Source organism: Xenopus laevis, chromosome 1L, assembly GCF_017654675.1.
Source record: "Xenopus laevis strain J_2021 chromosome 1L, Xenopus_laevis_v10.1, whole genome shotgun sequence".
Lineage (NCBI taxonomy): Eukaryota > Metazoa > Chordata > Amphibia > Anura > Pipidae > Xenopus > Xenopus laevis.
Window position 1 is genome coordinate 119056466 of NC_054371.1, and position 26033 is coordinate 119082498.

Sequence of the window (26033 nt, forward strand, 5' to 3'; positions counted from 1 at the left end):
GTTACCAAAAGTACCCAGATCCACAATATGGTCAAAAGTAAAGTCATCAGTTGGAGCATCTAGGGGCATATTTATCAAGGGTCGAATTTAGAGTTTATGGGAGTTTATGAAAACTCCCATAAACTTGAAATTAAAAAAAAAAATGACCCTTGATAAATCTGCTCCCTAGTGATGCGTTCTAAGCTGTTCTTGGCATCAAGAACTATTGACAGGGAGTATGGGTGAACACTTTCAGAAAAGTCTTATGGTGCCATGTGCAATGCATTGACTGGAGTGATGTAAAGGTCATTGGAATTTTACTTTGGTGCGATGAAAACTCAAAGGTTGTTGATCACACTTTACCATTTGGCAGTCTAATGTATGAGTTTGGGTTTGGTGGATGCCAGTAGAATTTGATGTTGTACAGGCATAGAATATGTTATTCAAAATGCTTAGGACCTGGGGTTTTCCAGATAACAGATCTTTCCATAATTTGAATCTTCATACTTTTTGTAACATGTAAACATTAAGGGGCACATTTACTATGGGTCGAATATCGAGGGTTAATTAACCCTCGATATTCGACCATCAAAGTAAATTCCTTCAACTTCGATTATCGAAGTCAAAGGATTTACTGCATTACGAACGATTCGAAGGATTTTAATCCATCGATCAAACGATTTTCCTTTGATCAGAAATTGCTAGGAAAGCCTATGGGGAAGGTCCCCATAGGCTAACATTGGTGCTCAGTAGGTTTTAGGTGACGAAGAAGGTAGTCAAAGGTTTTTTTAAAGAGACAGTACTTCGACTATTGAATGGTCGAATAGTCGAACGTTTTTTAGTTCGAATCGTTCGATTCAAAGTTGACGTCGTAGTCGAAGGTCGAAGTAGCCAATTTGATGGTCGAAGTGGCTAAAAAAACCTTTGAAATTCGAAGTATTTTTCATTCTAATCCTTCACTCGAGCTAAGTAAATGTGCCCCCTAAATAAACCCAATAGGCTGGTTTTGCTTCCAATAAGGATTAATTATATCTTAGTTGGGATCAAGTAATGTTTTATTATTACAGAGAAACAGGAAATAATTTTTAAAAACTTGGATAAAAATGGAGTCTATGGGAGATGGCCTTTCCGTAATTTGGAGCTTTCTGGAAAATGGGTTTCCAGATGGATCCCATACCCATAGAGTGTTATAATATTAACATATAGGTCACAGAACTCTAAGGTGTATAATTAATATTCCTCAGACAGGGAATAAATAACACACATCTGACTGGACAGCAGAGGTTGCACAGACTTCAAGTATTGTTCACCTATGAACAGCAGAAGGCACGAGTGCGAATTGCTGGCTTTTTAATATAAACAGATTGCAGACTATGATGGGTTTTTACGTGGAAGATATGGATGTCAGTTGGGTACATGTCAGGGCTGTCTCTTTGGAGGATGGCTGTATCATCAGAGAAATATTAATTATTGAGTGACAGATACAAGGTTATATTTCATTAACATGTGTATTAAACATACACACACATTGACATATTGTTCTTTTAAAGAAATACAAAGGTAAAATGTGTCATTCGGTAAATTGAAGTAGCTTTGAAATAATTGCTCACCAGCATGTTTTAAATAGTATTTTAGAGCAAGTGCATCTATTTTTTGTATTTTTAGTAATAGAATACTGAGCAGCACTAATTAGAAAATAGCTAATATAAAAAAAGAATCATTTTAGGATATTATCCATGTAAACGTTTCATTATTGCTATGCAGTGGTTTCTCAATGCACATTAGTTTGGAAAATATTGTATTTCCAATTCTTTCAGCCAGTAGCCTGCTGCTGTCAAGTCAGTAATACTTTCTGCCGCTATCAAACCGCATGAGTCTGCCCTTGCTCGCCTTTGTCTGAATCTGTATTTGCATGAGGCAGAAGTAAGAAGCAGGTCAAGTTCTAAGATGCTCTTGTCACTATAACTGTAGGATTCATGCAAGTCTTTCCTCACCTCCCCCCAGTCTTGTTAATGAAGTAGCAAAATGTATTTATATTGTTCTTTAATATACTTCGAAAAGACAAAGAAAAGTATACAGTCTAAAAAGGAATGTAGTGAAAGCTGAAACATGTTATGCCTAACGCCAGTTATTTAACGTTCTAGGGCATCTCTTACATAAAAAAATCCAGTCTGGATTTTTTAGTAGTAAACATGATAATTTAATAATTTATATTGATAGTTAATGTTTTATTGGATTCTTAATATAATCTATTGTGAAAAAAACTCTTTGCTGCAAGGATTTGCTGCATACTGGAAATGTTGTTACTCCCAATGTAGGTTCTTTGGTTATGTGCTGCAACACCAAATACCATAGTGTTTTGGCTTTTTTTTGTTACTGTCATTTAATTGAACAGAACTGACAAAATATGCAGCACTTGGAGTATGCTCCATTAGTTCCTGCTCCAAAGAATCATACATTTAATTTCCCTATGACATTTACACAAGAACACAAACAAGGGAGCTGGTTGACCTTCTAGTGGGTTTTTGGACTCGGGTGGAACAACAGTGGGGAGAACAAGCAATGTCAATGCAGAGAGCAAGTTAAACTAAAACTCAATCAATGTTAAGCAATGTTGGTTCATGTAAAAAAAAATCTGCAAATGAGTACAGGGAATACACCAAAGTATTATTGAGTCTCATACACAGGATAATAGCGCCATGGGTTGAATTATATGCCCCATTAGACAATATGGTCTCCTAAAGTATATATCATTATATATTAGTCTACAAATATTCATTAAAGGGGGCAATTGTTTAAATTAGCCGTGTAGTGATTTTTTTATATTGGAAGTCAATTTCTATTTTGAGTTGAGCCAAGAGTTCCGGATAACAAAGATCTAGTCCTCATTAAGGTAATCCTACATTCCCCATGTCTTAAATGCAGTAGGAGTTTTTTTTTGTATAGATATGGTTCAGGATATTTATCCTCTTCCATTTCACAGCTGTCTTCTATATATTGAATTTGTATTGTATAGTCAGTTAAACTAACCTTACAATAAAACCCTTATTTTTAATATGTTTAACTGAAATGTTAAGAAAACAATATACCTATATTACGTTGTCCATGGTGCTCCAAATGTGCATCATAGTCCACAATGGAAAGTGTAGAGAATTTTTTGACAATGCTTCACATGCTGTATCACTTTAAATTGTGTCTCAGTGCTAATTTCCCCAGTCAGCTGCATAGAATTGCTCCAAATATTATGTATTGTGTCCTGTAAAGAGTAAACAGAGTTCCTCATACTGCATTACATGGAAATTGATCTTTCATTTCAAAGTCCACAAAACCTCCAAGCATTTCATCACAGTACAAACAACCCCATTAAAAACATGACATAGACAAGTGTCCTAATAATTTACATAACAAATTCCTGTAGTACCCCAAAAAAACTGGGGGGTCAAGGACCCACCAGAGCTGCAACTTCAGGGGTCCCTAAACCAGGTCCCCCACCCCAGCCGCAACCACCAGGTCCCCTGCCTCTTCTCGGGCTGAGCGGGAGGTCAGGGGGCAGAACACACGATTACAGAAGGAGAGTGAATCTGGCATGGCGGGGTCCATCATTTATTTTCCAGTGTCCCACTGGGCCAGTCCAACCCTGCATCAGTCCATGTATGATTTGCTGTAAGCAATGTTTCCCATTAATGAGGGAAACTATATTTTGACATAAAAAGCTACTTGCAAGTATCAGGCCCTTTATTATAGGGACACTTTATAGGTATTTAATGCATTGGTTGTGTGGTCCATATAAATTAAGGTGCAATTCTGCAGGTTGCTAATGTATGACAAAGACATTTCTGGGGAAATCAGTGTGTAAACATGGTAAATTGGATGTTATAAACTGTGTTCAATTTGAATGGAATAAAAAAGAATACTAAAATATTATTGGTCACAGGGGATCTCTTACAGATATTCAGTAACATCTGTAAAAAAAAAGTGACTATCGCTTTAAAATATGCCACAGACTATCTTATTTAAATTGTTTACTGTTCCAGTTATGATCATATAACGCATCCTCTGCTCTCTGGGACCTATTGTACCGTGAACTTCATTCTTATAGATTATGGAACATTTTTTAATTAGCATAAAAAGTTGACATGGGTATTTTGCCAACAAAGAGAAGTACACAACGACAACTTATTAAACATACATTTTGAGTAAAAGCTAATTTATTCATTAGTAGTATTAAAAATAATCCTTTATTTAAGCAAAATTAACATACCAGTTTTGCCTTCCCAATAACTGAAAATCCTCTAATAGAAATAATGTTATAATACTGAATTAAAACAGTAAAATAAAGGTTTCATTCAATTCTACACGATTATTGCTTTCTCGCCAAAGTTGATAAGAAAATGTTATCTTTATTTGTTCAAACCATTTTAATGCTTAAGGGGTAAAATGAATTACAAGGCCAATACAATGAAGGGCTCCTTTTAACTAGATTTGTGAGCTAATTAGCTAATTTGTATACAATTTCACCTTAATTTTTCCTAGTTAACGCTGAACCTTTTTTTGTGGCAAGTCATTAGGGATGCAGCTATCATATTTCACCTTCTTGTAGAATATTCTATAAGCCTCACAATATTTTAATGTAACTGCTAGGAATTCTAGCAGGAAATATTCAGCATAGGAAATTCTGAATCATATAAAACCATTATCAACCTTGATAAAAGATACAGCTTTTAGTGTTGACATAATATTATAATTAGTGATCACATTCATCCAATAATGATCCCCCTGGAGTTTGTCGACTTATCTGTACTTCAATATAGAGTTTTCCAAAGAACCCAGTTTTGAAAAAATCATATCCAATAAAAAATACAGCTTAACAACAACTGCAAAGATACCCCAGATTTCTCTCTACCGGTAAATAGGAGACATGGCCTGGGCAGGGCCAAATACCTGCCTCACTTTCCTTTCAACCACTCCCCTAGAAATAAACACATTTTACCCTACTTTTTCTGTTGGATTTTTATGTTTCGGCCACAGCTTTATTAGAGAAACATAAACATAAATATAAATACCAAATACATAACAACAGTATTATCACAATAAATATTTACAAGGACATAACATAAACACAACAGTAAAATTAACACCTGCAAGGTCCCTGGCAATGAACCAACAATATCTACATGTCGATCTACTTGTGCTCTCGAGCATGATGGGTACGTTGGATCTCATGCCTCAACCAACAACTCCCAGAGACCCACGCCAACCAAGTCCCACTGCCAACTTAGGACTTGGTGAACTCTGCACTGCAAAATGAGCCCCAAATACTCACCTGTTTAACTTAACCTGTATCCCACTGCCACTGGCCACCATTGTGACAACTAGCACAAAAGGGGTAACCCCAAGGGAAGGTGGGTTGGACTCCAATTATGATATCCAAATTGAATACCCTCCCTAACTGGTTAAAATTAAATCAACTCCACCCCCACACTAGTAACTAAACCCCAACTACCAAACCCTAGCCAGCAGCTTTGTCCTCCAAAAGCTGCTGGCTAGGATTTGGTAGTTGGGGTTTAGTTACTAGTGTGGGGGTGGAGTTGATTTAATTTTAACCAGTTAGGGAGGGTATTCAATTTGGATATCATAATTGGAGTCCAACCCCAAGGGAAGGTGGGTTGGACTCCAATTATGATATCCAAATTGAATACCCTCCCTAACTGGTTAAAATTAAATCAACTCCACCCCCACACTAGTAACTAAACCCCAACTACCAAACCCTAGCCAGCAGCTTTGTCCGCCCCCAGTTATGAGCCCTCAGCCAGCATGAAGCTGTGCCTGGCTTCCCTTTTGAGGTTGTGTAATAAAAGTTTGCTACAAGTCCATTTAACTATAGCATTTACTGGTCAACATCTTATTGGTTGCCACAGGTTACTGCGCCTGGGTATACTTAGTGCCATTTATTATATATCTTGGATGTTCCTATTGTTTTTAATTTCTTCATCTGGTAATTTATATTTAAAAACAGTATTTTCCCATTTACATTGGCAATGCTTTCTCTGTGTACTAACTATTAATGGATCATTGTTTTGGCTGGTTATATCTCAATCTAATGATAATAAGAAAATAATTGTACAGGGGGTATACCAGTTAATGGTAATTTGATTATGTAATGCTATCTTCTATTGCAATCCATTTGCTTTGAAGAACAAAAGCATTCACTATTTTGCAGTGTTTAGTGCAACAGCTAAAAACTATTTATATATTTATTTTTGAAAAAAAAAAAAAAAAAAAAAAAAAAATATATATATATATATATATATATATATACAGTATATATAGCAACATAAGAGTACTGCACTCAGCAGGCTCAGTTAGAGTAACTGATTTAATGCATGTTACTGTAAATCCCTTCCACACATAGCTGCTAAATGTAATAGTTCCCATATTCAAACAGGATGCTATTTACATACAAGAAATTGCAATGTCTGATCATTGCAGGGACAATTACATGGTAAGACCATTTTTCCAGCGAGGGCCTCATGACAGCAAAATAAAATTAAACACCCACAGGGTAAAGGATATGAATAGTGATGGGCGAATTTGCGCCGTTTCGCAGAAAAATGTGCGAATTTCGCGCGAAATTCGTGAAACGGCGAAAAATTCGCGAAACGGCGCCGATGTCTCGTTTTTCGAAAAAAAAATATTTGACGCCGGCGAATTTTTTCCGAGAATTTTCGCGGGAGTTTCGCGAATTTATTCGCTGGCGGCGAATCGCGCAAATTCGCCGCGAATTCGCGCCTGGCGAATAAATTTGCCCATCACTAGATATGAAAGTAAAATTACTGATCTAATTGGTATCTGTGGATTATTGGCACAGGACAAACCTTTTCTGAGGTTACAACACAACTCCTTAGAGAGTTAGGGGGAAATTTACTAACCTGCGAGAATTTGTCTAGCGACAGCTTCGAACCCATCGCTACACTTCGCCAGGCAAAAATGGGAAGTTGCATCCAGGGAGCTGAACGCTGGCGTATTTTTGCTAGCGTTACGTCGGCAATCAAAGAGAAGATGCACTAGCGTTCAGTTATGCCTAGCACAACTAATTTGCATACGGCGGGAAATTATAAAGTTGAATGGACGTATATGTTGCAGCAAATACATTACATTACACAAGTCCAGGGAACCTAAATAAAGAAAATAGAGTTGTTATAATGCCTTACACATGAGCCCACTGTATATTTTGTGTTCCAAATGTTAGAAAATAAATGGGGGAACCCGGTTACCCAAAAAATTTTTTGAAGGACTTTTGCAGGCTATCACTCTGATAAAAGGAAAAGACGCCAGTGTTTTTTGGACTTAGAACATTTTTCGACTAAAAATTGAGGAGTCCTTTGCACTCCATTGCACTTCACCTGGTCTGAGCTGGCGAAGGCAAATCTGGCGAAGGTAACGTTCAGTAAAATCTGCATCTTTGTGAATTTGCAGAGTAACGTCCATTCACCAGAGTGAAAATTCCCCTGGCGTTAGAGTGCGAAGCAATGCTAGCATTTATCTCCTTTGCGAAGTGACGCCTGCGCCCGTTAGTAAATCAGCAAAGTAACGAAATGACATCACGCTGGACAAATCATTGCCAGAATTAGTCACTTCGCCCTTTAGTAAATGTGCCCCATAGCATGTGGATTTATTACAGAATTATACAGGGAATGGGTTAGTTTGCAGGAGGTACAGTAAGTCTAAACTTTCTGGTTATAATTCTAATTTTACTTAATATTAACATTTAGGGATGAGTGAATTTTTTTGCCAGGCATGGATTCGTGGCAAAATTCTGTTTTTTGCCATTGGCGAAAAAAATTCTTCTCCAAAAATACCCGTTCCTTTCTGTGCATTTGGAAAAAGAAAAAATGGCCAGTGACTTATAGTATATTTGGAGTGAAATTTTTTTCACCATTTCATGAATTTTGAGCTGTTTCGTGAATTTTTTCAGTGAAGTGAAATAGGGCTCATTAATACCAATAACACATTGCCCCATTTGATGACCACAAGTAAGATTTTTATACAGTACATTAAAATCAGAGTTGTTTTTATTATACATTACTGTGACATCTACATTTTTTTCCATATGTGGATATGACAAGGTAAAAGCAAAAAGGCAGGTTAAATTTATATTTTAGATAAATGTATAAAAGTTGTAGTTATCTTTGTATTTATCAGTGTTAGGGGACATGTACTTTCATTAATTGTCGACTATCCAGATCTAAGGTATTTGTGTCCTTGTTTTAAAACCACTTAGATACAGGTTAAAATCGTACATTCCAAGCGTGCATTCAAATGTATATTTCTTTTCAGTTTTAATCCCGCAGTTCTCTATACTTTACTATAAGGCGAAGAAGACAATTCACTAGCGAAATAGCTCACTGATAGAGAATTTTCGCTCAGGCGAATGATTTTTAATCGGCAGATTTTTCGCCAAAGTCTATTTCGCAGATGACTTGGAGACTCATTTTGGCTCAGGATTGCCTCCAAGTCTTCCAGGCTGTGTAGAGGAGGGGGTTGTGTGTTTCTTCAGGCAGATTGTGTTGTGGTGTATGTAGTAAGTGTGAATGTTTGGCCATTTAAATTGAAAACATGTACCCCATTTAGGATGTATTCTGATGTTAGGGTCGTGACTATAGATTCAGTCCAGTTAACTGAATAGCCTGATGCTTGTCTAAAGGTCAGGAAAAGTCTCAATATATGGGGGAGGGTGGGCTGTGTTTTGTCTATGAAGAGTAGGAGGTCATCAACGAAGGCTAATAGTTTGGTTTGTATTTTCCACATCTACATTTATTTTACTTAGCCTGTTAGTTGGATTCTGTGAGTGTCTGCTAGAATTTGTTGATGGTGTAGTTATCTGTCTTCACACTGGGACTGGTAAACCTCTACACACTACAAATAAAACTTATCTTACTTGTCTTATTTTTACAGTTAATGGCATTTTCTAACCTATATGGTTGAGTTGAAAGGCCCCATATGCAAACCAATAAGCTGCCCACTCATTTTGAAGGGGCTAAGTCAACAGATATTATTATTGGCCTGCTTTACACAGTGTAGCTGAGTTGCAAGCCTTATGGAATAAACCGTACTGCAATAAATGATTTGACAAACAACTGTTTTATGGTGAAAATACATCAGCTACAAGTCATGAAAAACAAATTTGCTATAGCTACCAAGAGCAATACACTGGTGATATTTAGCCCTTGTAGCAATATCCAATGCCTTTGTACATCCCTGCACAGTGAAAGTGCACATAAAATAGATTGGACACCTTATTAAGCAACATATGAGGATTTAACAATTTAATAAGCAATTGCATTCTAAATGAGGTGCCAGCATTTGCAACTAGCCTTAGAAACAATTTGTTTGCTTGTTAATTTGTTTGAATTCTGTAAGTACAGCACATCTCTTTACTGCTCTCGTGAAAGAGTGACAAATCCTTCCATATTTACTCTCAGTAGACTATTAAGCAACACAGGCTATTAATTTGGCTTTTGAGTCTTCACTAAAGCCCATAAAAGCGCACAGTTGTCAAATGGAGTTCATTTTAATTTCCTTTCAATCACAGTAAATTATTCAGGTGATAAATCAGCTGGGACAGCCTCTTCACTGTAATAGAAACCCTAATTCCTGGCTAATTATCCAGCCCTTTGCTGCCAACAGATCAATACCACTACAAAATAGAAAGGGCTGTGGGTCTGCAATTGGATTGACAAAGACAGAAAGGCAGCTGGGAAAATTGTGTCGTCAAAGTGACCTTCTTCTAAGTTCAAAGATCAACAGAGGTTAAACAGCACAGATTTTTTTAAGGAATGTGCCTGCAACGAGAGACAGATTTGTGCAGTGTAGTCCCAGCCCACTGTCATTCTCAGCTGTTAAGGGATGGTCCGTCATTTGTTCATCATGCATGTGTCTAAATGGTTTGTCTTTAGGGATTAGTAATTTTTCCTAACGTTGACTGCGTCGTTCATTCATCATGTCAGCTCTGCCCTTGACCTTCCTCCTTTAGAACAGGTTACTAGATTTTTATCCTATTGACTAGATTAGCCACAATAAAGACACATCGGATTGACCACATTTTGCTATGGAACCACAACCAAAAGTTTTTAACATATATATGTGTGAATGTTGTCAAAGTCTTTCATTTAAAATTCTCTGCATTTAATTGCAAAATACTCTAACTATTATTAGATTAAGTACAGCACTGCTGCCTGGCTAAGATCAATTCTGGCCAGGGCATTATCTTCAAGGAGTTCATATATTCTCCTTGTGCATTCATGGATTTGCTCCTACACTTCAAAAATATACAGGCTGGTTAATTGGCTCCGGATAAAACTGACCATAGTGTGAATTCAACATGACCTTAAGCTGTAAGCTTCACTGCTAGAATGATGTATAATATGTGTATATGGGTGGGTGAAGTAGTTGATTGAGTGTCAAGGTTTGTCTTTTCCCTGACCTAAAACATATGAACCTGAGACTGACATAGGCAGGGTGTTGAACCTTTGGAGAAATACCCTATTAAATGTCAACTGACGGAACTGAAATTATTGAACTGCGTCTAATCTCACTAATTAAATTAAAAATAAATAAAATAAAATATGAACTGAATGATAAACACAGAAATTCACCATAATATATGTTTATTTCTTATACAAAGGAATTATTTGATTTGTCTATAATATCTATAAAATTCTAGTAAACTGTTACTGACTTAGTAATGGTGCAAAGTGTATATTTTTAGGCGTTGTCAGGTATTGCAAAGAAAACAAAAACAAAAAATGGAAAGGGATATTTAAAAGGTATCTACTTCACCACAGATTTTTGTCTAAATCTTAAAAAACAAGACCTTAATTTATAACAAAATCAGTTGTATCACTTACAAGTAACTGCTCACTGTTGTAATTGGCCCTAAATGCTTTTGTGCCCCATACTGAAACAACACTTGCATCATTGGTATTGGTTGGAGTCTTCCTACCTTAAACTGAATGTTAAACCATATGTGAGATTTTAAGCCCAGGAATAAGGAATTGATGAGTTTGACTGGCTAATGTCCCACTTTATGGCTCAAACACTCACACTATGAGTTTGCTATGAGAGGGAAACACAGTCACATTTCAGCATGGAGCTATCTTTGAACAACAGAAAATACACGAGGTGCTCCTACAATCTACATGTAGTAGTTTTTGTGTTTACTTGGTTCAGTGCAGCTGAGGTGATCATTATGGTATACTGGTTTTTGAGGACATTGAACTATTCACTGGAGAAAACACTTTTCCTTACTAAAGCTGAGTATGTGGGCCCAAAATGAACCAATGATTACTGGAAGAAGGGGTCTTTAAAATATTTTGTTTGTGTTTCCATGTATATGGTCTGTCTCTTTTTTTCCTATTCTCAATAATTCATTTAGAGGTAACTTAATGATGCTAAGAGTTCTGTTTAGTGAGTTTAGTGTTTTACATATTTGCTGTTTGCACTGTTACAGGATGAATCAGTAAGAGTGGTATAAAATTTAGACAACTCATTTCAGACAAGCTTATATACAGTTAAAGTGCTTAGTTTCATCTAATAAAATAACCACACAATTAAGACTTTGAAACAATACATGTAGCATAGTAGGTTTACTGGGTTTAATAATGAAGAATATGATGCAGATTATTGTTGTGCACTAAAAAGTAGAAAGTTACACACTAAGAAATCTACAGCTAAAAATACATCACACTAGTTATTTTGCATGCGCCAGCATACACAAAGCATGCTGAATCAGAACACGATCACAGTGGGGGTGATCTTGTTCTGAATATTACCTTGTGGTTTCAGCAGGTTCGTTGGCTACCACGTTTGGATCAGGTTGAGTTTTCGGGCGGCTCAGCAGCTCAGTGGCGCGATTTTCGACTTGCTCTTCATCATGAGCCCCACAGCCGAACCTCGGTAAGTCCACATGCTTTTTACAAGCAAGGTTGGAGGGTGCTTGCTTTCCAAATTATCCTTCTATTGGAGGAAGTCTTGCTGCCGTTAGCTGTCATTTTTATGTTGAACCTCAAATTACACAAAACCTCTACATCTTTTTTCCCATTTTTAAATAATTATTTCAAATACTCCCTCTGTCTTGATTGTTTGTTTTCCCTTATTGTTCTAGAACAGGCTAATGGTGGATATAGCTGACATTCTGGTAGAACATGATTCGGAGTAATAATATATATGTGTGCTATGGACACAAGTAAATGCTCTTTGGCGAGATTCATGTAAACTATGCTGAATTGCTCTGAATCAAGGGAAAAGTGTTACACAATTTCTACAATTGTTGTTTTTATCATCTTGACTGTGGAGGGCACGACCAAATAAATCTATGAATATATATATATATATATATATATATATATATATATATATATATATATATATATATATATATATATATAAAACAGTAAACTGTGAAGGAGTCGGCACTCTTGTCATTAAGTACAGAAATGCCTGGGTGCAGTGTCCAAAATTTTTAGAATATCTATCTACAAAGAAGGTCCGCACTCTCAGGTCTTAAAAAATAAATAAAAATGTTTATTGACTCACTTTGAGAAAGGCCTCGGAGAGGCCGAAACGTTAGTCCTTTAGTCAATAAACATTTTTATTTATTTTTTAAGACCTGAGAGTGCGGACCTTCTTTGTAGATATATATATATATATATATATATATATATATATATATATATATATATATATATATATATATATATATATATATATATATATATACAATCCAAAAATCTCCTAGCGCACACCGTTAAGGTGCAATACCTGGGTGCTACCTTCAATGGCTGATTGTACACTTTGTAGAAACGAAGATGCACACCAGGATTTAGCAAAAGGGTTAAAATTCCATTTTTATTAATTTACATTAAAAAAGAGCTGGTCAACGTTTCGGTCTAAATCTAAGACCTTTATCAAGACCCTCCGGACCGAAACGTTGACCAGCTCTTTTTTAATGTAAATTGATAAAAATGGAATTTTAACCTTTTTGCTAAATCCTGGTGTGCATCTTCGTTTCTACAAAAAAATAAAAAAAATAATATATATATATATATATATGACAGCGCTATATAAATAAATTATGATGATGATGATGATATATATATATATATATATATATATATATATATATTCTATTTAAACACATATAGATTTGTTGTTACCAGTAGAGTATGGATTAGGCAAATATGAAAATTGATAGTAATATAGTAACTATAGTCCATTGAGTTAAAACTTTTATGTCTATATAAAAGTTGCCTAACTGCTTGTTAATCCAGAGGAAGGCAAAAAAAAAACCCCATCTGAAGCCTGGCCAAAAAGGAAAAAATAATTCCTCCCTGACTCCAACATAGTGAATGGACCAGTCCCTGGATCAATTTTGGACTAAGAGCTATTTTCCTATATAACCCTGTATTTTCTCACTTGCTAAAAATCCATCCAACCCCTTCTAAAAGTTGTTTAATGTAACTGCCAGTACAACTGTGCCAGGGAGAGAATTTCACAACTTCACAGCACTCACTGTAATTAAACACCATTTCCATATAGTAGGAGTATTCTGTATAACGTTTTCACCCTTATGTCCTGTTCAAATATTCCTTTTGCATTCAGTGCAAAACACTTTTTGCTAAATAAAAAATGGAGGAAAGTATTATTATATATTAAATTCCCATACTATGTTAGTGTAAATATAGGAATATTGATTTTCTGTTCTCTGCTTAACAAAGTATTGAAGTGTTAAATGTATGTTGTGCACAACACAAGAGGAGTAATGGCTTAGCATCATGCTTTTACACCGTAGCCGTTATCAGTGATCTGTTAGTTTAGGATTCATTGTAATTCTGATATTAAAGGACAGCGAGTTATGTGTGGCCATGACGTCTACTGGCCCAGCATGGAATCCTGCTATATTTTATACACAAACATTGTGAAACTTCTGTAGAGTTGATTTTCCTTGTTCCACACTGCTGCATTCAGTTGCATACCTCCAAAAAACATAAACATGATGCATTATGCATATATGTATATTTGTATTGATGCAGCAGGGAGGTTGTACACAACAATTTACATAAGATTTTGGTATTTTAATATACAATCTTTGCAAAAAAGCTCTGTCACATGAAATAATAAAACAGAGGAATAAGTATCTGTCAACTAATACACAAACCCCCATATTCCATCACACGATAGTCCTTTTTAACAAATGAGTGGTGGCTGGAAAATATAAGTACAGAAGACGAGTCCATAAAGAGAGAGAGAGAGAGATGTTCTGTTGATAAAGGTTTAATGCTATGGTGGAAGAAATTAAGATTATCATAGTTGCTTTGTAATTATCAGTAGTTGGACCCTGCTTATTTTCCACTTTGCTTTCTCCGATGCCACATATATTTTACATAAGCAAATCTCACTTCCTAGAGCATTCCCATGGAAGTACAGCTGTTCAATCTTTTTCTGCTTTTATTTTATTGTACTGCAGCCGGCAGCATTACGAAAGCCAATTTAAACGGCAAATGCAAATATTCTCCATCTCTCACTTGCGCTGCTTTGTGCTCACGGGGCAGTCTCTTTATTGTATATGCTTGTGCTTGGAAGAGATTTACTGCCTTGTGGCATGCCACATGTCTCAAAAATTACACTGCCCATTTTCTACTGAAATAATTTCAACGAAGAGTGGCTCCTATTACAGCCAGAGATGTAGGGACGTCATGATTTATCATTATTTATGGTCCCAGGGCCTTGTTTATGCACGACGGGTTAGGTGCGCTGGATAGCAATGCCATTATGCAAATGACATTGAATGTCCTTTCTGAGCCTAAATAATTTTTGTGTTGGACGATTAAACCTCATCTGTTATTGATATGGGCTGCAGTCGGGCTATTAAAGAGTCCCAACAGTACTTACTCCCAGTAATGGGAAAATTGAGAGGAAGAGACTAAACAATTGCCTCAAGTGTGCTTTGATTGTCTAGTAGGAGTTGAACATAATAAACCCCCTTGAATGGAAATTGTATTTGCTACTTAGGGATAAATAAAGAGGGGAGAAAATGCAATAAATTACATTTTGTGATTTGAATAGGCACAGCAGAGTATTTACTTTGTTTTCAATTTATATATTTTATTTCTTTTTAGGCAAATAGCAAGTTACCAGGAAAGGTTTCTATACAGTGCATAATCTATTGGACAAGCAAGGGGGGGAAAGTGGGGAGAGCGAGGGGGCACATAGGTGAAGACTGGGAAGAACCAATATACTCTGTGAACAAGGCAGCTAACCTCACCAGGTTTCTCCATCTCTCGTTCCTTTTTTTTTTTTTGACACAGCTGTGCAGTCACATTTTGATCAGTGTTGATAGCTTATGAATTCCAAAATTGACAAAATTTACAGAAAAATGAGGATAATCCATCTTCCTTAGCAGCCTGTCAGGAGCTGGCTATACTTCATAATCCTCAATTACAGATGCTATTTTCCGACATTTACATGCAGATATTAAACACAAATGAAAATGAGAAACAAAGAGAAAATGGAAAATTGCACATTTATATGTGTAAATAGTGAAAAGAAATGTGAGAAGGGAGGCAATGTTCTATAGCTATGTTATTTGTCAGCCCCTGTCTTCAATAGTTTAGGGTTGCACTGTGTTCTTAATGATTTATTGAATGTATGTAAATGGGTTCCTAAATGAGTTTACATTACAGTTCATTTCAGGCCCAGAAGAAGTTAGTGACTGTGTGAATAATGTGAGAATGCAAACGTTGATGCAGAGACAGATATGACTCCCTCTCTGCTCTACTGATGCAAACCATGGTGTGTGGCTATGCCAATGGGCTCTAAGCATTTCTTCATCAATCCTAATATTCTAGTTTGAAATTTTCTTCTGAATATTGAATCAGTACTAATGTATTTGCTATAAGCTTCTGTCTTAGGAAAGATATTAAAATCTTGACGAAGAATAGTTTTGAAAAAGTATGAATACTAATAATAATTAGAGTAATTGTAGAGTCATTTTTATCAGCGACAGTAGTAATAAAAATATCGGCATCAGATTTTCCCCAACAATCCTTAATGTAACCAGCCATTAATTGATGTAGCCAATAATAGATAGATAGATAGATATAAAGCATATACTGTACATACATACAGCTGTAGTGGTAGAATTAGAATCTACTTTGTGTTAAGTATTCACGCAACTTCTGGCAACCTCAGGCATATGGATTGCCACTTGGGTGTCTTTTTCTTATATTATTAAAAATGGTTAATTGAATTAAATTAATTTGAGATTGACAGACAGTATTTTAGTTTAGTCTGGTTAACTCTATAATATATTATGATTCCCTTTGGGAACTAAGGTTTCTTTCACTTTGCATGTTAATTGGAAATTTTTGCTGGAAGTTTAAGATTATATTGTACTTTTTTTTTATCCCTTGCCATTTTAAAATATCAGTCATAATATGGCTAAGTTTGTAATTCATTAACAAAATGGTGCAAATTATACATCAATTCATGTTTGGATCCGTTCACAGTCATCACAGTTTTGGCCTCAATCTATTAAGGGCAGGACTACACGGACGATTCGGCCGCGATCCGATGCGCTGCGCAAAATCGCAAGCGTCATGTCAGATGCAACGAAATAAGGTAAGTAATTCAATTGTCCCATTGTGTCGCTGCATTGATGCGATGCGACACAACTGTCGGATGCAGACGCTGCACGCTGAGCCTGCATCCGACAGTCGTGTCGCGTCGCATCAACAATGCGACACAATCCGACACTGCCATTACTTACCTTGTTTCCATCGCATCCGACATGACACCTGCGATTTTCCGCAGCGCGTCAGATCGCGGCGGAATCGGCCATGTAGTCCTGCCCTAATGGGTCATAAATATAGAAAACAAAACAGGTGCAAATGAATGCAGAGTAGTAGCATTTTGATGGTTCAAACAGCTGTTTTAGAAAATCCTTTTGCCAAAATGTTTTTCTGAACTGATGTCACTTCATTCTTCTAGGGGTTTATAAAGGCAATATCCTGACTTGAGGGTATTTGCAACTTTTTCCTCATGTCTATTAATTACATATTTATCTAAAGAACACCTAAGGGAAGATTTATCAAAGTGGGAATTTAGAGTTTGCCACAGTACTCTTGCCAGAACTACATGAATGGGACCTGTTATCCAGAATGCTTAGGACCCGGGGTTTTTCTAGATAAGGGATCTTTCTGTAATTTGGATTTCCATACTTTAAATCTAGAAAAAATCATTTAAACATTAATTAAACCCAATAGGATTGCTTTGCATTCAATTAGGTTTTTTTATGCCATAAGCGGGATCAAGTACAAATGGTATATTTTATTACTACAGAGAAAAATGAAATCATTTAAAATATTTTTAATTACTTGATTATAATGGAGTCTATGGAAGGCAGCCTTTCCGTAATTCGGAGCTTTCTGGATAACAGGTTTCCAGCTAATGTATCCTATACCCGTACAGTACTACTCACCACACAAATCCCATAGGAATGAATAGAGTGTGGCAAAATTTTATTGTGGTGAGCTATGATTTCACACTTTGATAAATCTGCCCTATAATCTTTAAATGACCAACAATCTGTACCATTTTATCTTTCGCTTCCATATTATTTGTGTGCAACCTCAAATTACTGGTCAGTACCAGTACCAGTGCTTAATTCATTTTAACTTAAGGTCTATTTGCTTATGAGGAAGATGATTTACTATGGATTTGGTGTTTATCAAGATTTATCATTTTGCACATTTTTATGGGAATTCTTTGAAATTGAGTTTTAGATTACCTTACTATAAATGTCATTTTAATTTATCCATAGAGGATAAGACTGTATAACCTGATAACTTGTTATATCAGTTAGTCAAATCTGTTGCTACATTCATATTTCAATACATTATTTTATAATAATTTGTTCATTAAGTTTATTCATTAGATCAATATGAACTGAATTGTTTTAAATAATGGGAACTTTGATAGTCTGTAATTAGCTGTTTCCAGTATGTTATCTCAAAACTACTCAAGCTGCAAATATTTGTCTGCAACTTTCTAAATGACTGTAGACTTAGAGCCCACTCTATCAAATCAAATTTGTGTAGTTTTAGAGGTTTATTCACCCACAACTAATTTCAGGGGCAGATTTACAAAGGTTGAGGTGAGTTTTTGAATTGAAAAAATTTGAATTTCGAGCTATTTTTGTGTACTTCGACTAGTGAATAGTCCAAATTCGATGTAAATTTCCGAAAAATTTGAATATTGAAATTTATCATGTACTGTCTCTTTAAAAAAAAATTTTTTTGGAAAAAACTTCGAATCGAATTTGATCAATGCGCTATTCCTTCCATTTGATTGATTCGAATTTGGTCAAATACAGACGCATTAGATCGAAAACGGACCTATTTGACCCAAAAAAACTTAGACTTAATTTCGGTTGGTCATTTTGAATTGGAATTTCAACGTTTTTTCAATTAGAAATTCGATCCTTCATAAGTATGGCCCTTAAAAACAAAAAACAAAAACACTAATGTCTACTTATTTATTAAAAGATCTGAATTAAAAAAGCATGAACGAATAGAAATAGGGAACAAATCCAACTCAGTTTAAGACCAACACTGCAAGACAGCAACACTATCCATTGCACCATTGTGCTGCCCAGCCTATTCAGTATTAAATTATTAGGATAAAATCTAGCCTGTGAATATGGGTCATGTGTCTCGAATAATCAACTTTATGAGAAAAGCTGGACTACATTTACACTGCACTTAAAAACTCTAGGAAAGCAAGGGGGCACTAGCAAAGGTTATCAGTACCTTGGTTTAGGGCAGTGATCCCCAACCAGTAGCTTGTGAGTAACATGTTGCTCTCCAACCCCTTGGATGTTGCTCCCAGTGGCCTCAAAGCAGGTTCTTATTTTTGAATTCCAGGCTTGGAGACAAGTTTTAGTTGTATAAAAACCAGATGTACTGCCAAACAGAGACTCAATGTAAGTTGACAATCCACATAGGGGCTACTAAATGGCCAATCACAGCCCTTATTTGGCACCCCAAGAACATTTTTCATGCTTGTGTTGCTCCCCAACTCCTTTTACTTTTGAATGTTGCTCACAGGTTCAAAAGGTTGGGGATCCCTGGTTTAGGGGAATAGTGACATGTTCCTGTTAAAATCAGAAGATGATACTATCTCTTTAATTTCCTATATGTTAACGTATCCATCAGCAACAGTATATTTATCTTAAACTGATGATATCTTAAAAATAAGTACAATTATCCCTGGCTGTTAATAATTATTTATCCCAGATATAAACCCTATTGATGTTTACACCATGAAAGAGAGGACAAAGGAAAAGAAAAAAAATACATGTTTTCTATTTTATTCCCATTACCATTTAATGCAGGCTTAATAGAATCCTAAATAGTTCCTAAGTTTAGTTTAAATGCCCCATAGCAGAGCATGATAAGACTACTTTATCAAGTGTATTTTTATTAAAAATTATTTATTAATATTTTTCATTTCCAGACAGAATACTCAGCCATGGCATCGCTAACAGGGGGTTTGGATGAAATGAAATCTAGTCTAACAAGTCCATCTTCCGCAGACATAGGGGGAACTGTTCCTGGGCCTCAGTCGTATCCTCTTGTAACAGGTAATGTTGTACTTCTGCAGTTTCTATATTAATAAAAGAGCAGTTAATCCAATGAGAACAGTTATGTCAACAACTCTATTGGAATAGGGTTAATGGGTCACTGCTCATGTCTAGCAGCCCTAAGCCATTGAAGACAGAACTCCCTAAAACTTTCTACTTGCCTTCTGGATTCCATTGCTGCACGGCTTCTCCTTTGTTTCCAAGGTGCAATGAATGTAACATGCAACCTAAATACACAGGGGCCACACCAGAAATAAAGTGGGAGTAGCTCCAGGGTGCTGTCTTACACAATATTGGGCTCATGACCATGGGTAATAGCACAACTGCCCATTCAAAATATTAAATTAACATTTATGTTTGTCCTGCTTTTGTTGTCTCTATAAAAAATGTATTTGATTGACAGTTCTGCTGTGATATTTTCCCAATTGTGTGGTTAATCTATAATATGCTTCATCAAACAACTAATTGAAACCCTGGTAATGTAGCAATGTTCACTGAATGTTATTTGATGGCTTTAAATTTAGAACTTTGTGAATATTAAAAGTAAAGCTTTTAACTGGATGCTGACTACAGGCCTACCATACATGTCAGTAGTAGTAGATTATACAGGGCCACTGTTTATATCATTAGTAGTAGATCCTACAGGAAAACCATACATATCAGTAGTAGTAAATCCTACAGGCACACCATACATGTCAGTAGCAGTAGGTCCTGCAGAGACACCATACATGGCAGTAGTATTGGATTATACAATGCCACCATACATGCAGGTCTGGATTTGTGGAAAGGCCACCAAGGCCCGGGCCTAGGACGGATTTTAGGGGGCGGCATGCTGCCCAACCATACCCACATTAATTTAAAAAAAATGGAAATGTGCAGGAGATACAATAATCTTTATAATTTCCTGTGTGCCAATCCCCATTTACACGAATAGAGGGGAGGGGACAGGGGTGACGAACGGCAGTGGGCCTAGGGGCACCCACTTTGTAAATCCGGCCCTGCATACATGTCAGTAGAAGTAGATCCTACAGGGACACCATACATGAAGGTAGTATTGGATTCTACAAGGACACCATACATGTCAATAGTAGTATATCCTACAGGGCCACCATACATGTCAGTAGTAGTAGAGTCCAGAGTTACTTGTATTTACTGGATTTTAAAAATAAAATGACTTGCGAATAATTTGGCAAGGTACAAAAGAGAAGGAATAACTGAGAATATCAATATTACAGGAATCAAAAAGCAAAAGTAGGTTAAACAAATACAATTAATGACAACAGGATAATAGTTATAAATTAAATAATTATACATCACATATATAAAGCTGATTAACAGAAATTTGATTACAGGAGATGCAATACAAAGTGTTGTTATTAAAGTTACAGTATATTGAATACTTACATATTTGTGTCTTTTTAGAGTTTATGCAAAGCAAAACTATGAAATATATGAACACTCTGCTTTAAAGTATGTAGGCTCACCAAGTTGGGGCAGCTGCATAGTTTGGTAAACTCTATTCTAAGCTCTTGCTGGACTTCTTTTCAAAATGTAATATATTCTAGTTACTCATTACCTTGCCTTGATACTTCTACTGCAGTAGGGCACAAAATACATTTCCCTATTTGCTACCACATCATTGACCAACAGCGTTTGGCTAATGGAAAAAGAAGTAACAATACATCAATGTCTTTACTATAATATATATCTGGATTTTTATTTGAAGTTTAGTTAGGGATCTAGTACAATTAAATATATTCTGGTTGTTTTGTGTATTGGAATTAGTTCCATGGAAACAAAAACAGAAATTTTTTTTTTTTTTTCCTATTTAAAATGTGTTTTCCACCAAAGCAGTGGGCCATAGTGGGAAAACTTGAAAGCTATTTATATTTTTCTGCAACATTAAATATTAAATTGAAAAAAAAAAAATCTTGCTTGCTGCCACGGTTCATAAACGCTTCCTCTATTTGCAAGGCAATGACTTGAGCCTATTTCATTACTGCTACAGTCAGCACTTTTATAAGATCCTTGATTGTTATTAATTACCTGCAGATGCATTTTTACAGTGTTAGGTTGCTGACTTCAGCTTGGTTCTCATCACATTAAGACGGCAAAGTGGCACGGCAACCGATACCATAACATGGCATTTATAGAATAGGCACAGTTCACATACACACACGGCATAATTGAACACAAGTGTTAAAACAAAAGGCTTGCAGAACTGTAGGAAAACAGGTATTCCTTAATTACAAATACTCTTTATTTGGACCTGACATAGGACACAATAGTCCACAGAACTACACTTATGAGATGTGGGGGTTGAGGTTAAACATTAGATCTTAAACAAAATTATAATGTAGTGGGTGGGGGGGGGGACGAGTCATAAAAGTGTTCAGTTTAGTTAATCGCATGGCATTTTGCTCTGTGGGAAAATGTATTGCTGAATTTGCTGACCTCCACCAGAACCTGCCATCACTTTCTGCCAGGTTTGTGACAATGGTAGTCTTACATAGACATGCATATGTTAATTAAGACAAAGGCTCACCTTAATTATACTCATGTACATAATATGCTAGAATAATTATGCAAATGATGTTACAATTATGCTAATGAGGCATGCCACAGAGGTGTTATCAGCTTCCTCCCAAACAAGCACATATTTTCTTTACGCTGTGAGACCAAAGTGCTCCTTTAAACCCTTTAAAGGGAATGGTTATACATTAATAAAGGCATAATTAATTATGTTACTAGGGGTCTCATGGATTGAACTGGCAAGTGACAAATATTTTTAACAGCTTTCAAGTTTATTGCAAAATTAACCTTAGCAAGCATAAATGGTGTTGTATGTGTATGGCAGGAGGCATTGCTGCCTTCCAGCTGAAGAACCGCAACAACTGCTATCTGTAGCCAACGGTGTTGTAATTTACTACAACACAGTAGTTCCTGAGATTGACATTTGTGTTGAATTATAACTGATTAAATGATCTGTAACTCAGAAAGCAAAAATAGATTGTAAGTGCTACTAGCAAAAGTCGTTTGGTTGTAGTTAAGTCACACATGCCTCAAACATTGCAGCAGTTTCTTCTGTGCAAGTTAAGAGCTGAAGTAGAAATCACAACATAACCTTAAAAATAATATTTGTGTGAATGCTCACTCTTCATGTTATATGCGTTGGAGAGCAAAATTTCTTACTCTCCGTCCACTATCCTGCATCACTTCTATATTTGGCCTCTAAAAGTTCAGAATGGTCGGTATCTTCCTAAATACTAAGTCTGTGTTTGACACTCTCCAGTCTGGCTTCTTCAATGCCTATTGAATTTATACAACACTCACTAAGCCATTAGAAAGTTAACTAATGATCTACACACCACCAAGATGCCGACTTGAAAGATGGCTGCACTCTGTGATGAAACCAAATAACATCCATTTAGTGGGTAAAGTTTTTTGAATGAGTGAATATATTCTCATGAACGCAGCTGTAGTTGCTACAGCATTAAACATATCTTGAATATACTTGAGTGCTGTGTAGTCATTTGAGTAAGTGGGGGTGTGGGTCCAGGTGCTCATAGTGATTGATGTATTAATTGTAAGTTAAACAAATGTTGTCTACCTGATTACTAGTAATCAGTGCCACAAACAATATATGGAAGGAAACAATATATGTAACAAATGTGATGAGACATTCAATGCTCAGGTGGACAGTTAAGCTACTTTTCAGTAGTGGGTATTGAAGAATAAGGTCCCAAAGGGGGTAATGCAGTTACAAAAGTATAAAAATGTATTTAATTAACTCCATTAATGGTGTTTTTAAGACTAGCCAACCTATAGGCTGTGTGTTGAATTTAACATCTTTTCCTACCCTCTGTCTTTTATCTGAACGATGCAAGATAAACATATTTATGATTTGATAACAGTGTTCTGAACATGGACTGGTCCACAGTTTTAAAAGCAAAATCAGGAGTTGCATTTCCTTTCAAACCCAAACACAAGAATTTAAAATGTCAGTCTCACATATGATGCTGCTCCTCAAGAAATATGTGAAATATCAGAATCTCATGATTTCGCTGCAAGGGTCCAAAAAGAAGGAATTCGTATTTTAAACTATGCTTCAGTTCTTGCAACCCATTGCAGCTCCAGTTATTAGGTTTAAAAGCAAAGGTTCAGTTGGCTGATATGGAAAGCAGACATGGAACAAACTCTGCACATCTTACTATGTTGCCTCTCATCCCCTTTCAATAAATTTGTAAGGGATTTTATCAGTGTATTTATTAATGGGTGAAATTTTAGCTTTTTTGAATCTTTTTTTGAAATGGGTAAAAATAAGAGCTTTTTGAAATCACGATTAAACTCAGTCTGGCACATTTATTAAAATGTGAATTTTATCTTCATCTAACGTCACCAAAGTTCACCTCAATTTGCCAGGTGTAAATTTTTTTGGAATCAAAAATGTTCTTATGGTCTAGTTACCTAGACATAAGAAAAGTTCAGCAGAACAGATAAAGATCTTTTGTCTTTAACCCTGATATGCCCTCTGGAAATGAGCCAACATACAGTACTGCAGTTCTGTAATAGCCATTTATCATAAACAGCAGCCCCTCATATGACCTGTGGCTTTTATGACCCATTTTCAATGATCATTAGACAATGCTAAATACTGCACCTCTCACTTTTATAATCGCCAAACGCTGATTGTGGTTTATGGTGTAATACCTGTATCTTTTCTAAATAAACATTTCCTATCATCTCCTTGTGCTTCTATTACTTAACCTGAAATGCATTTTGTGCAAATAAATAAATAAATAAAAAGGGAACACACCATGGAATGAGAGTTTTTATGACACCAAAGGCCTATTATATTGTACTCGTTGCTGAACAAAAATGTGAGTTTGGTTGTCAATGGTGACTTTAGCTGTAATGTTCTCGTTGGTAGCTCTTTCTTACTTTGATCAGTGTATTATGTTGTACCTAATAATTTCTTTTTAATCTTTTCTTGCATGTACAACATATATTCTTTAAGAGTCAGGCCGCATGAGTAGTGATGGTCGAATTTATTCGCCAGGCGCAAATTCGTGGCGAATTTGCGGCGAATTTGCGCGATTCACCGCCAGTGAATAAATTCGCAAAACGCCTGCGGAAATTCACCCGTAAAAATTCGGGCGCCGGCATCAAAAATTTTCCGGCGAAGCGAAACGGCGCAAATTCGCCCATCACTACACATGAGCAGATTCGTCGCTTCATTTTCTTAAGTCGCCCGAAGTTTTCTTGTGAGGCAACTTTGGAAAACAAAGTGCCACGTGTGCCTTCCCTCAGGTGATTTTCATTGTAGCCGGCGGTGGGCAGGGGGAAGGCAGTTCGGGGAGATTGTCGCCCCGAAGAAGAGGAGATTTGTTGCTGGGTTGACTAATCTCCCCGAATCTGCTTGTGTGGCCAGACCTTAAGGCAGGGGTCCCCAACCTTTTTTTTACCCGTGAGCCACATTCAAATGTAAAAAGAGTTGGAGAGCAACACAAGCATAAAATAGTCCCTTGGGGTGCCAAATAAGGGCTGTTATTGGCTATTTGGTTGCCCCTATGTGGACTGGCAGACTAGACTAGAGGCTCTACTTGGTACTATACTTAGTTTTTATGCAACTAAAACTTGCTTCCAAGCCTGGAATTCAAAAATAAGCATCTGCTCTGAGGACACAGAGAGCAACATCCAAGGGGTTGGAGAGCAACATGTTGCTCGCGAGCTACTGGTTGGGGATCACTGCCTTAAGGGGAACCATTGCTGCTAATTTATAGTGGATGTTTAATCTCAGTGTTGTTTTTTTTACAGTAGATTATATATTTAAACAATTTATTTGTGTGTTATTTAACCTATCCTATTTTTAAGATAAAATCAACATTCTCAAGTTGTGATTCACTAACTGGCTGATTTTAGAATGAGCTAACAATTTTCAGTGCATTAGGCAAAACAATGTTAGGTGAAGGGAGCACACTAATAAACCATTTATATCTCAAAAATGATAGGAAAAAACGAAAACGATTCAAAAGGATGATTAAATCTCAACAATAACTAATATTTATAATGAAAACATCACAATTAATTATGCAGTAAAATATGCTGAAGATCATTTGTTGGTCGAAACATGAAGACCATATTATATGATGACAAGTTTTCTGTAACTCACAATTGTTTTTCCGTGCTTTTCATTGTGATTATTTGGCTTAAGGTTGTCCGGTTATGAAAAAAATCTTAATGGGGCCCCAAACAGTTTTGTAAGATGACCTGTTTTTTAACAAATGCACTAGAGTTTGGACCATATTGCTATTACTGATTAGTAGCTAGGTATACTTATTCAAAGTAAATAAAT

General features: G+C 36.1%; 1 protein-coding gene across 2 annotated transcripts in view; it reads left to right on the forward strand.

Moving 5' to 3' along the window:
• The window catches only part of pax5.L (paired box 5 L homeolog), a 119430-nt gene that overhangs the window by 59164 nt on the left and 34233 nt on the right, over nt 1-26033 (forward strand). For both annotated transcript variants that reach the window (XM_041587520.1, NM_001085768.1), the window contains 1 exon segment: nt 19552-19678. In XM_041587520.1, the coding sequence (XP_041443454.1) occupies nt 19552-19678 (127 nt within the window).